Here is a 13,028-nt window from a genome sequence, read left to right on the forward strand (position 1 = left end):
TAGTTTCTTACTATGACACAGAGCTCTTGCTCACATACTTTTTAGAAGCCCCCATAAAACATGCAGACATTGGCCAGGTGCAGTGGCTCACGCCTATAATCCCAGCACTTTGGGAGGCTGAGGCAGGTAGATTACCTGAGATCAGGAGTTTGAGACCAGCCTGGCCAACATGGCGAAACCCTGTCTCTACTAAAAGTACGAAAAATTAGCTGGGCATGGTGGTGGGTGCCTGTAATTCCAGCTACTCGGGAGGCTGCGGCAGGAGAATCGCTTGAACCCGGGAAGCGGAGGTTGCAGTGAGCTGAGATTGCGCCACTCCAGCCTGGGCAACAAGAGCGAAACTCTGTCTCAAAAAAAAAATATATATATATATATATATATATATAGACACAAACATACACATGTGCATATACACACACACTCACATGCCAGTTTGTGTTGTGAGAAAGCAGAGTGCCAGGCTTAATAGAATTGTGTTTACGTGTCCTTCTCTAATGCCCTGAGCCGCCCTCATTAGAGCACTTTCATTGTGTACCATGAATGCGGCTCCAGCATTTCTGCCCCCACTAGACTGTGCACCCCAATAGGGCAGGGTGCTTTCTGGCAGTAGCAGGTCCTTGGTAAATATTTTTGAATGGACAAGCAGAAGAATGAAAACACCCAAGTGTTACCATGTGGACTTTATGACAATATTCTGGCTTCCTTATCAGGCGGCTAGTTTTGCTTCCTACTGGGTTTTGGCTGTGCCAGAAAGAACAGAGGTTGTTTGATAAGCAAAGCATAACTGTATGCCCTGGGATGCACCGAGAACAGACTGCCTTTTGGCTCCAACAGTTTCACACAGAACCAAGGTCTCAGGGCAGTAACTGCAGCCCCAACAAAGGAAGGAACTTCTTTGTGCTGGATCCTGGGGTGGTTCACAGTGATGAACAGAGAAGTGGCTAGTCTTTGTGGTATCCCTGATCTGTGCTTTGTGGCTGCCACCTTGTCTCCAAGGCCACCTCTAAATTTCACTCCTTGGACTCATCCTCCAGAAAGTGTCCCAAAGACCTGCAGTGGGGAGAGCTAGAACCAGGAGACCTGGGCTTGCTCTTGCTGTAACCTCAGGCAATCACTTAACTTCTCTGACCGTGTATTCTCCATCTGTCAAATGCGAAAATAAGAAAACTTAACTTACACAGTTGTGAGGATTAAATTTTAGTCATGTACGTAGCACTTCTACAATGGTGCCTGGCACACAGGGAGCTTTTAAAATGTGGTTGTCTGGCTGGGCGTGGTGGCTCACGCTTGTAATCCCAGCACTTTGGGAGACTGAGGCAGGTGGATCACCTGAGGTCAAGAGTTTGAGACCAGCCCGGCCAACATGGTGAAACCCCATCTCTACTAAAAATACAAAAATTAGCCAGACGTGGTGGCACACGCCTGTAATCCCAGCTACTCAGGAGGCTGAGGCAGGAGAATTGCTTGAACCCAGGAGACAGAGGTTGCAGTGAGCCGAGATCACACCACTGTACTCCATCTTGCCTAACAGAGCGAGACTCTGTCTCAAAATAAATAAATAAATAAGTAAGTAAAATGTGGTTGTCATTATCATAATAGAGTCACAACATATGGACAATAAGCTATGTGAATTCAACTACATGTGCTTGGCAACTAAAAGAGAAATGGTACCATAGATAATTCTGCTAGTCCTTCTGCTCACTGAGTGTGTGTCCCAAAGAAAGGATGAGGTAGGAGGTGCTGGACTGCTGGATACTCAGTCACTGTCTGTCCTGTGAGCATTTTTTTTTTTTTTTTTTGGAAACGGAGTCTTGCTCTGTCGCCCAGGCTAGAGTGCAGTGGTGAAATCTCGGCTCACTGCAACCTCTGCCTCCCGGGTACAAGCAATTCTCCTGACTCAGCCTCCCAAGTAGCTGGGACTACAGGTGCACACTGCCACACCCGTCTAATTTTTTGTATTTTAGTAGAGATGGGGTTTCACCATGTTGCCCAGGCTGGCCTCGAACTCTTGACCTCAAGCAATCCACCCACCTTGGCCTCCCAAAGTGCTAGGATTACAGGTGTCCAGCCTTCTGTGAGCCTTTGTCAATGTGAGTGGAGGCTGTAGCTATAAATGGACTTAATTTTTGCTTTACTCACTGTAATAGTAGGTGGAAAATATAGGGTGAGACTCACTCATAACTTGGCAGTTCAGTTTGTGTGTGTGAATACTTGGGGCACAGATGAAGAAGGGATGAACCAAGATAGGGTAATGGGAGTTCCAGGCCTTGGTGATTCTGTCTGCTAAAGGATGATGGGCAGGCTCCATGACATTGACCACTTGACCTTGGTCAGCAGGTAGGAGGGACATGTCGGGGACTGGTGGGGCTGATCCTTCCACCAACCTTCAGCCCCCAAAGACCACATGCACTTACTGGCCACACTGGAACCTTGTACCCTTGTACACGCCCAACACTTGAACGCCGCTGTATCTTTGCTTATATTGAGCCTACCCCAGTGACACCTTCCCAGTCCCACTCACCTGCCCCCTTTCCTCTCTGAGTGTCTAAACCCTAGAAACCTGGAGCACAAACAGCAACAGATAATCTCGGTGACCAGCCATTCCAGTTTGCCCAGGACTGAGGGATTTCCCAGAATGTGGAACTTTCGGTGCTGAAAGCATGATGGTTGCTCACCCTATTAGGCAGACAAGTGAGACATCCTTTACAGCCCACTTGAGATGGCTTCTGTTTTAAGAAGTCTTGCCTGGTCTCCTTAGCTGGGAGCAATCATTCTTTCCATCCAACTTCTCCCAGAACATTATGTTTGCCTGTCCATGCCTGAACTCCACACCCCACTTTCACCCCAGAATTTGAGTGAATGAGGCTATAACTGAGGACATCTTGTTATCGTGTGTCCCATATGCATCAGGTGAGGGTCAGAGTGGAAGGTGGCAGCAGGCTGGGTGACCTCTCTGGGGCTTTGCTATTCAGCCCCTTTCCATACCCATAGAGTGTGAATTTCTGCAAAACGGGCTCAGCTATCTCTCTTTGAAACATTTAATTACATGTAAAGATCTTGAAGGCTGTCTGTTACTTCCCAGGGAAGCCTTTCTTTTTCCTGCTCCTTCTGAAGCTGGCTGCTTGGAAAGTAATGAAACTGAACTGAAGCTGAAGCAACCAGGGGGCGTAGGCATTACTGAAAGGAAGAAGCATGAGGAAGAGATGAAAAGGGTGACAAGGAGATGGAGCCAGGGGAGGGGCAGGGAGTTAGAGGAAATATTCCCAGAGAGTGAGTGAAATGCAAAAGGTGAGAAAACCAATGCGTGTGGGGAAGAGGGAGAAGGGGGCAGGAAAGCTAGAGAAATGGGAGCTGGAATGGGCTGAGTCCCGCAGGTCCCAAGAAGAGGGGTAGGGTCACAGAGAAGAGGGGTGGCAGATGGGAAAAGAAAGGGCCCGGCAGAAAGGAACAGAAACAGGCAGCTGACCAAGAGCTTAGCAAAGAGGGATGTAAACAGCTTGTGGCTCCGGAATTTCAATAAAGGAGAGGGGGGTTTAGGGCAGCCATTTGGTTGGAAGAGAATGGCCGGACCAGGAGATGGGTTCTGAAGCTGCCTTGAGGAAACAAACGCTCTGCCCTTCTTAGCCTGTGTGACTATTTGCATGGCTTGGTGGAAGAACTGATGCAGGTTATGAGGCACCAAAGCTTCCACCCAGGCACCCTTGATGCCACCTGTCCAGGGAGGAGCGCTGCAAAGATGGGAATGCCGCATGGGCCTTGGTTCCTGGCCCCTGCCCCAAGGAGAGCCTGCAGGGCTCCTGATCCCTGACTGCCCCGTCTCTTGCAGGCTGCGACAGCGACCACTGGGGGCCCCACTGCAGCAACCGGTGCCAGTGCCAGAACGGCGCCCTGTGTAACCCCATCACAGGCGCCTGCGTGTGCGCCGCCGGCTTCCGTGGATGGCGCTGCGAGGAGCTCTGCGCGCCTGGCACCCACGGCAAGGGATGCCAGCTGCCATGCCAGTGCCAACACGGTGCCAGCTGCGACCCCCGCACCGGCGAGTGCCTCTGCGCGCCTGGCTACACCGGCGTCTAGTGAGTCCCGCGGCAGGGCCTGGAGCGGGGGCGGGGGGGGGGCCTGAAGGGGCGGGACCTGGAGGGGCGGGACTTGGAGGGTGCCTGGGTGGGGAGGGTGGAGGGAGTGGAGGGGCTGGGGCGGGGCCTGGAGTGGCTGCCCTCACCGCAGCTGCACGCCCAGCCCTGGGCTCCTTGTGGGTGGGCTGGGTGGTGGGACCAGGAGGGTCGGGATAGTCTTGGCTGTGAAATCTCCTGTGAGTCTAAATGCCCAGGCCTCACCCACACAGGTCTCAGATTCCTTCCTTCCAGGACCGCGTTGACTGGTCCTTCCTGAGACTGCCCGAGTGGGCACTCCCTAAAACCCTCCCAGGAGGCCCTTCCTGGCAGAGATAGCCCTTATCTTGGAAGTCTCTTCTGACCTTACCCATATGATGCTGCTCACCTGGGGCCTTCCCTTCTAGGGCATTTGGGACGGAGAGAGGTGAGGGTCCTGGGCAGATACCATGTACAGATTTGGAAGGATTACTCCGCCTGTTCCTCTCCCCTACTTTCTCTCCCCAGACACCAAACAGCCCCTCATTCCAGTTCCCCGGAGAGTAGTATTGACAGGAGACCTACAAGACTGCTTAGCTGAGACCTCCTCAGAGGCAAGATTGAAGTTCTCCTCCCAACCCTGTAGCAGGATCTGTGGCCTCTCCAACAGCCTAGATCCTGAGGGATGGCCAAGGACTCTGACCACAGAGACGTTGTTGATTGAGGGTGTTCCCTACCCCGATGTCTGGCCACCTCCCAAGTCCTAGTGAGCTAGAGGCCAGGGCCATTGGATGAAGGCCCAAGACCAAGACCCTGTGCAAATCCTGCCCCACCCTTCAACAGCACTCAGTCCCTGCACATGAGCCTGTCATGGGGGCTGGGAGCCTTCCTGAGCCTGGAAGGAATGTGCTCCAGATTCTTCCCTGCTCTGAATCTAGGCGGATCCTTGAAGATGGGATCCATGAGCACTTCTCGGTGCCTTCATTAATGCAATGACTTTGGCCTGGCATGCCCTTCCTTCCATTCTCCTGGTGAAATTAACTTCACCTTTAAGGCCCAAGTAAAATGTCTTCCTCCTCGGGAAGGCTTCCTCATCCTCCTCCCCAGAATACTCTTCTTTACACTAAGAACACTTAAGTCATCCCACAAGTATTTGCCCAGGCACCCTACATTCCAATGTATTCAGTCTGCGCCCTGCTTCCCCCTCCTGGCAGGGAGCAGGACTGCAGCTCAGCTGATGCTGTGCCTAATACAGATCCATTGACTGTGAAGGAATTCCTAGGGAACCCTGGAGCACTAGGGCCCTGCCACCTGATCTGAATGCTGCTGTGTCTAACATCTCTGCTTCTCCATGCAGCTGCGAGGAGCTGTGCCCTCCTGGGAGCCATGGAGCTCACTGTGAGCTGCGCTGCCCCTGCCAGAATGGGGGCACCTGCCACCACATCACTGGCGAGTGTGCCTGCCCCCCAGGCTGGACGGTAGGTGGGCCCAAAGGATCTGGGTGGGGCACTGGAGGGCTGAGCCTTCGTCACTCACTCACACCTTAAAAGGCTAAACTGGCCGGGCGTGGTGCTCATGACTGTAATCCCAGCACTTTGGGAGGCCAAGGCCTGCAGACCACTTGAGGTCAGGAGTTTGAGACCAGCCTGGCCAACATGGCGAAGCCCCATCTCTACTAAAAACACAAAAATTAGCCAGGCATTGTGTCATACATCTGTAATCCCAGCTACTCAGGAGGCTAAGGCACAAGAATAATTTGAACCAGGGGGAAGAGGTCGCAGCCAAGATCAATTTGCTGCACTCTAGCCTGGGTGACAGAGTGAGACTCTGTCAAAGAAAAAAAAAAAAGCTGAATTCTTCTCCCACTCTGAATACCCTCCCTCCTATTTATCGCCATAGGGCATCACTAAACACTGCCAGTGGTGCCGCGGACACAGCTTTGAATCCCAGGTCTGCCATCTCTAAGTGCTGCGTGGCCTGAAGCAAGTTACTCACCTCTCTGAGCCTGTGGTCTCTCGTGTGCAAAGAAATTGAATTATTCTTGTAAGATTAGTTCTGTCTTTCGGCGTGAGCACCCACATCAGCTGCCATGGGCCCTGGGCCAGAGGTGGCAGAAAAGGCTGGGAAAAGAGGAGAAACAGCAGGTATGGATGACCTGAATTTATCTAACTTCGCCCCCTGCGCTTGCACACACACACACATTCTGATTCCGTGGGCCCCAGAATCTGTATTTTAACAGGTACTGCAGGTGATTCTGATGTAGCTGAAGCAGCCCAAGTCTCATGTCTGGGAAAAACCATTGTGGGAAAGGAGGATAAGATTTGTAACCTCATGGGCCTAAATTCAGGTCTCACAGCCAATGTTGACCCTGAAAAAAGCCTCAATTACTTCCCTTCCCCCAAGTACAAAACTGATATAACAACAGTGAGCCCTGCCCTGCCCAGCTGCCATGGTTGGAGGCTGGCTCATGTGAGGCTGTGTGTGTCCAAAGTCTTTTGCAAACTCTGAAGCCCTCTACGATGGCTTGATTTCTATCCCTGGGTGCCACAGACCCTCCACAAGCCTCCTTTTAGCCAACACACCCTGCCTGTCAGTGCCTCCCCCGCAGACCAAGCCCTTAGAGGCAGTGAGTCAGCTGAAGCTGACCTTCCTGGGCTGCGTCCCTGCCTCTGACTCTCCAGTAACATGCTCCGTTTCAGGGGAAGCTCAGCGACACAGTCCGCCACCTCCCCTGGGGCCTGAGGCTTTGCAAAGCCAGAGAGGAAAGGGCTGCTGAGCAGAAGCAGGATATTTTAGGAGGCTGTGAATGCAGAGGTCACAGGGACAGATGGGAGGACACCTGCAGGGTCCATCGATGCAGGCACAGTCTTGTCAGAATTTTTTTAGGGCAGGAAAGGACCTTGGGGACCACTTGGTCCCACAGTATCCAAACCTGACTACATACCAGAGCTGATAAGGGGGTGGTGGGGGGTTAAAATACAGATTCCCAGGCTGCATCTGTGACCTCCTGGGACCGGGGGATCTGTTTTTAATAAGCTCCTCAGTTGGTTCTGAGGCAGCCAGTCCTGTCTGCAGGTCTGCATTTGGAAAGAACTGATCGAGACCGTAGGATTTCCTTCTGTGTTTCACAGAACCCTAGGGTTTCTTGAGGGAGAGTGAGGGCAGGAGCCTAATCATCAGGACTCTGGTGCCCACACCACCCCCACCTCTCCATTTTAATCTAGTTTCTATATTGAGGTGCTCTAGGTAAGATTTCACATAAAAATAGGGTTTCCCAGCTTTGCGAGATTTGAATCCCACTGGTCCGTCAATACCTTCCTTTCTCAGATGAAGAAGCTAAGGCTCAGAGAGGGTAAGGGAGCTGTTCAAGACCACACTGGTGGTTAGGAGTGAGGTGGAGCTAGAATCCAAGTCTTCTGACTCCCAGCCCTTGATGTCTGTCTGTCCATCTGTCTGCCTCCTCTGAGGAAGAAAAAGGGACTTCCACCACCTCTCCCATACCTGCCCATTTCTTCCACCCTGAACCAGTCTCTGGAAAGACCCTCTCATCTCCAACCAGCTTTCAGAAATCCACCCAGCAGGCTGGGTCCTCAGAGGCCCAGCTGCAGCAGAGAGGTTGTATCAGGATGTGGCGGGCAGAACAAGCACACAGCATCCCTTTGCCTATAAAGGCCTCTCTGGAGACACTGCTGAGGCTCCGGTGGTTGAAGAGGGGGAAGGTGAGAAGCAAACACATGGAGGGATTGTATTTCTCCCCAGCACAGCAAGAGGTTTGTTTTTCCAGATGACAGGAAACTCTGTCGACAGAAGCCTTTGGATTTGAGGACTTTATGTTTTTAATTTTATTGTAGACAATTGCATTTCTATTTTTGACATAGCATTTAACTTGCAGATTTGTATGAATTATTAATACCCCTTGCGCATGCAGAGTCACCATATAATGAAGTTGCACTCATGCCTGAGGCTCCTTCCAGGGAGAGCTGGGACCAAGGAATGGATACTGGGGAGAAGGCTCCCCACTTTAGCATCTTCCATTGCCTGACTTCCCAATGGCCCTATGTGACTTCAACCACACATTTTCCAACTCAGGGATATAGAGATTGCTTATTCATACCATGCACCTCCCCAAAGACCCAGGCCATTGTGTGGACCTGGAGAGAGGAGCTGCCAGGAACTCTGGCCCTCCAGGCCCCTCCTCAGAGATTCCTGGCCACCAGGCCCTAAGCATGCCCACAGGATATTCTGCTAGCCCAACATGAAGCCTGCTTCAGGAGGGGTCTTTGCAAAGAGCCTGGGGAATTGTTTCCCCTCTTTTTCTGGGCTCTGAGACCTTTCAAAGAGAAACCAGGTCTGAGTAGTTTCATGTGAGTGGGCACTAGAGACAGAGAGGCAGGAGGAAATAGGATTGACATCCCCCACCCTTAGGAGTTCGCAGTCTTATGTTGGGGACTGGATACAGTGTGTGTGTGCCTACATACACACACACAAAGACTGGAAGAGAGGAGGCTGAGGAGCTGGGAAATAGGACCAGTTATCCTGGAGGGCCAAAGAGAGGTTTTGCATGGTGAAACCCTATCTCTACTAAAAATACAAAAAATCAGCCAGACATGGTGGTGGGCACCTGTAATCCCAGCTATTCGGAGGCTGAGGCAGGAGAATCGCTTGAAACCAGGAGGTAGAGGTTGCAGTGAGCTAAGATTGTGCCATTGCACTCTAGCCTGGGCGACAGAGCAAGACTCCATCTCAAAAAAAAAAAAAAGAGAGAGAGAGAGAGGTTTTGGGGCCGAGGCCTAGCATCACAGATGCTCAGGTTTGAGAAGGAAGATTCATGGAGCCCCACTTCCCAGCCTGTGGCCTGGATCACCTTCACAGTACCCACACCAACCACAGCTCATTGTCCATGCCACCCTGGAGCATCACTGATCATTAGAAATGCCTTCAGATGCTTGGTGAGGCTGAGTTGCCTCCCCTCCGGGAGAGCTGGCATGGCCTTAAGTCCTTTCACCATCTTGGCCCCTTCTCTTTTTATGTTCCACTTAGCCAAGATCCTCTTTTTTTTTTTTTTTTTTGAGATGGAGTCTCACTCTGTTGCCCAGGCTGGAGTGCAGTGGCGTGATCTCGGCTCACTGCAAGCTCTGCCTCCCAGGTTCATGCCATTCTCCTGCCTCAGCCTCCCAAGTAGCTGGGACTACAGGCACCCGCCACCACGCCCAGCTAATTTTTTGTATTTTTAGTAGAGACAGGGTTTCACCGTGTTAGCCAGGATGGTCTCGATCTCCTGACCTTGTAATCTGCCCTCCCAAATTGCTGGGATTACAGGCGTGAGCCACTGCACCCAGCCACCAAGATCCTCTTAAAGTGCAACTGTTTTCCAGATTTTGACAAAGCCATTTGGTCTAACCAGTTCTGAGAGGAACAGAAAATATCACCTTACCCCATGTCCAACCTTCTAGATGCCACAGCAGTCCAAGATCCCACTACAATTGGAGATACACACTCAATTGACCACAGGGCAAGTACATGAATCTGCTGAGGCTGCCAAAACAAAGTGCCACAGACTAGGTGGCTTGAACAACAGAAATTGATTCTCACAGTTCTGAAGGCTGGAAGTCCAAGATCAAGGTGTTGGCAGGGTTGGTTCCTTCTGAGCCTCTTTCCTTGGCTTGTAGATGGCCATCTTCTCCCTGTGTCTCTATGTCGTCTTTTTTCTGGGTCTGTCTCTTCTTGTAAGGACATGAGTCATGTTGGATGAGGGCCCACCCATATGACCTCATCTTAACTTGATTACCTATGTAAAGGTCCTATTTCCAAATACAGTCACATTCTGAGGTACTGGAGGTTAAAACTTCAGCATAGGAATGTTGGCCGGGTGCAGTGGCTCATGCCTGTAATCCCAGCACTTTGGGAGGCCGAGGTGGGTGGATCACCTGAGGTCAGGAGTTCAAGACCAGCCTGGCCAACATGATGAAACCCAGTCTCTACTAAAAACAAAAATTAGCTGGGTGTGATGGCACATGCTTGTAATCCCAGCTCCTCAGGAGGCTGAGGCAGAGTGCTTGAACCTGGGAGGTGGAGGTTGCAGTGAGATGAGATCACGTCATTGCACTCCAGCCTGGGCAACAGAGAGAGACTCCATCTCAAAAAAAAAAAAAAAAGGAATGTTGAAGGGGTACACTTCAGCTCATAGCAGCAGGAGAGAAACCACAGGCCATAGCCCTCCCCTAAGCTGACTTCTCTGGCTGCTCTCTCCCCCTGCCTCTCCCCAAAAGGCTGTTCTTCCAGCCAGCAGTGGGTGATGACTTCTACGGTTCTCTTCTACTCTTCTCAGTCTCAGGTTACATGGGGCTCCCACCATGTGCCACCTCATCAGGTGTCAACTTGGTTCAATTACTATTAAGTGCCCCCTGTTTAAGGCACTATACTAGGTTCCTTCACAACTCTAATCTCACTTCGTCTTTATAACCACCTGGAAGACTAGGAGTTACTACTCCCATTTTATAGATGAGAAAATTAAGGCTCAGAATGATCACCTGACTTATCCTAGCTCACCTATCTGGGAGGAGGCAGAGCTGGGATCTGAGCCCAAATCATGACTTTGAACCCAGTGCTCTTCCCACCACACCAGGCAACAGGACCTCCAAGATATCAAATTCTCTCAGGCCCCGGGAGCTCAAACCAGGGAAGAGGACTAGAGATTCGGCGGGCTTGGATGCCTGCAGTTTGGGAATCCTGAGCGGGGGCTGAAAGAGGTGCTCACCCACTTCACCAAAAAGTCTCAAGGATGCTTGATTTCCCTAGGGAATGCCAGAAGGATGCATTCTATGTACCAGACTTCTCTACTGAACTCAAAGAGCACTGGTTGTGTCTGAGAAGCACTAAAAAGGACAGGAACCTGGCCAGATGTGGTGGCATGAGCCTGCAGTCCCAGCTCCTGAGAAGGCTGAGATGGGAGGATCACTTGAGCCCAGAGGTTCAAGGTTACAGTGAGCTGGGACGGCACCACTGCACTTCAGCCTGGATGACAGAGTGAGACCCCATCTCTTAGAAAAAAAAAAAAAAAAGTTTTTTTTGGCTGGGCGCAGTGGCTCTTGCCTGTAATCCCAGCACTTTGGGAGGCTGAGGCAGGTGGATCACCTGAGGTCAAGAGTTCAAGACCAGCCTGGCCAACATGGTGAAACCCCATCTCTACTAAAAATACCAAAAATTAGCTGGGCGTAGTGGCGGGCACCTGTAATTCCAGCTACTCAGGAGGCTGAGACGGGATCATCGCTTGAACTCGGGAGGTGGAGGTTGCCATGAGCCGAGATCACGCCATTGTACTCCAGCCCAGGCAACAAGAGCAAAACTCCGTCTCAAAAAAAAAAAAAAAAAAAAAAAGTTTTTCCAAGAGTGTCCTTATCCAGCCCGGGACTGTAGAAGACTGAGTCAGATAGAAGCCAGAAAGACTTCTCCTCCCTCTTGAATACCTAGAACTTATAATGTGCACTGAGAAAGGCCCCTGCCATGCCTGGAGTACCCCCACACCTCCAGGAGGAAGAAGGACCCCCACTCTGAGTGACTTCTTTTTTTCTTTTCTTTTTTTTTGAGATGGAGTCTCACTGTGTTGCCCAGGCTGGAGTGCAGTGGCACAATCTTGGCTCACTGCAACCTCCGCCTCCCAGGTTCAAGTGATTGTCCTGCCTCAGCCTCCCGAGTAGCTGGGATTACAAGCACCTGCCATCACGCCTAATTTTTGTACTTTACTAGAGATGGGGGTTTCACCACGCTGGCCAGGCTGGTCTTGAACTCCTGACCTCAAATGATTCACCTGCCTTGACGTCCCAAAGTGCTGAGATTGCAGGCATGAGCCACCGCACCTGGCCTGAGTGACTCTTCTCTCCCCTTTTCTCACACTGTCCTCGGCTGCTTTTGCCCCTCACTCCCCCCTCCCCTCCCACCTCAGCCCCTCCTCTTAGCCCCCCTACTTCTGACTTGTGTGTGGAGGACAGTCTGAGCTGAATGGCCTCCTATTTAACTCATTACAAATAAACTGGATGATCTTGAAAGATGACTCTGGTCTGGCACAATTTTCCTGAATAAACTAGCTTCTGCAGGGTTGGTGATTATTGGTGCTTAATAATTGTGTGTCGAACTAATTGATTAATTAATTGGAGGAACATCCTTGATCTCCATAAGAGAAATGACTGTCGGGTGTGCACGGGGCTGGAAGGGCAGCAGGAGACAAGAGCAGGCTCAGATCTGTTAAAAACCTAAGACTCATGCATGTAATTTTAAGTTACATAATACCACAAGGCTAATACAGGGGGTGGGGGTGGGGGGAGTCCCCTGCTCCATTTACAAATCCTACTCCCTAAAGGCAGCTACTTTCAAATCTTTTAGATATTTCTTCTGGCATTTCCCTCCATTTTTCTACATAACATGCTTTATAGCCGTTTCTTGACTTTTCCATTTTAGACAGTCATTGAATTCATTGACTTTCTGCCGTAGAATAAGATTCAGCTCTGACATACAAACACAATCAACCCCTCTCCCACCCTCCCGGTGAAGTTATGTTACAATTTGTGGTTAAATCATTTTAAAAAGTTTTAAGACACAGGATTTGGCTGTGTCACCCAGGCTGGAGGGCAGTGGCTATTCACAGGCACAATCATAGCTCACTGCAGCCTTGAACTCCTGGGCTCAAGTGATCCTCCTGCCTCAGCCTCCTCAGTAGCTGGGACTACAGACAGGTGGCACCATGTCCAGTTTGGTTAAATTATTTTTTAATATTTATGTTAATATACATGTGTATTGTTACTAATTTATCCTGAACTCTCTGACAGAGCTCTCAAACTCCTCTCAATAAGGTCAGACCCATTAGAAGTCTCTCCAGTTTTTGCTTTTGTTTTGTTTTTGAGGCAAGTTTCTTAGAAGCCTGCATCTTCTGTTCCAGTCTGAACT

General features: G+C 50.7%; 1 protein-coding gene across 10 annotated transcripts in view; it reads left to right on the plus strand.

The window, feature by feature from the left end:
- The window catches only part of MEGF11 (multiple EGF like domains 11), a 373,960-nt gene that overhangs the window by 283,775 nt on the left and 77,157 nt on the right, over positions 1-13,028 (plus strand). For all 10 annotated transcript variants that reach the window (XR_009209605.1, XR_009209606.1, XM_032175096.2 and 7 more), the window contains 2 exons: positions 3,827-4,073; positions 5,446-5,566. Coding sequence is in view for 8 of the 10 variants with exons in the window: in XM_032175096.2 (XP_032030987.1) it covers positions 3,827-4,073; positions 5,446-5,566 (368 nt within the window). In the remaining 2 variants the exon portion in view is untranslated. The remainder of the gene's footprint in view (positions 1-3,826; positions 4,074-5,445; positions 5,567-13,028) is intronic.

Source organism: Hylobates moloch, unplaced genomic scaffold, assembly GCF_009828535.3.
Source record: "Hylobates moloch isolate HMO894 unplaced genomic scaffold, HMol_V3 SCAFFOLD_14, whole genome shotgun sequence".
In the NCBI taxonomy this organism is placed as follows: Eukaryota; Metazoa; Chordata; class Mammalia; order Primates; family Hylobatidae; genus Hylobates; species Hylobates moloch.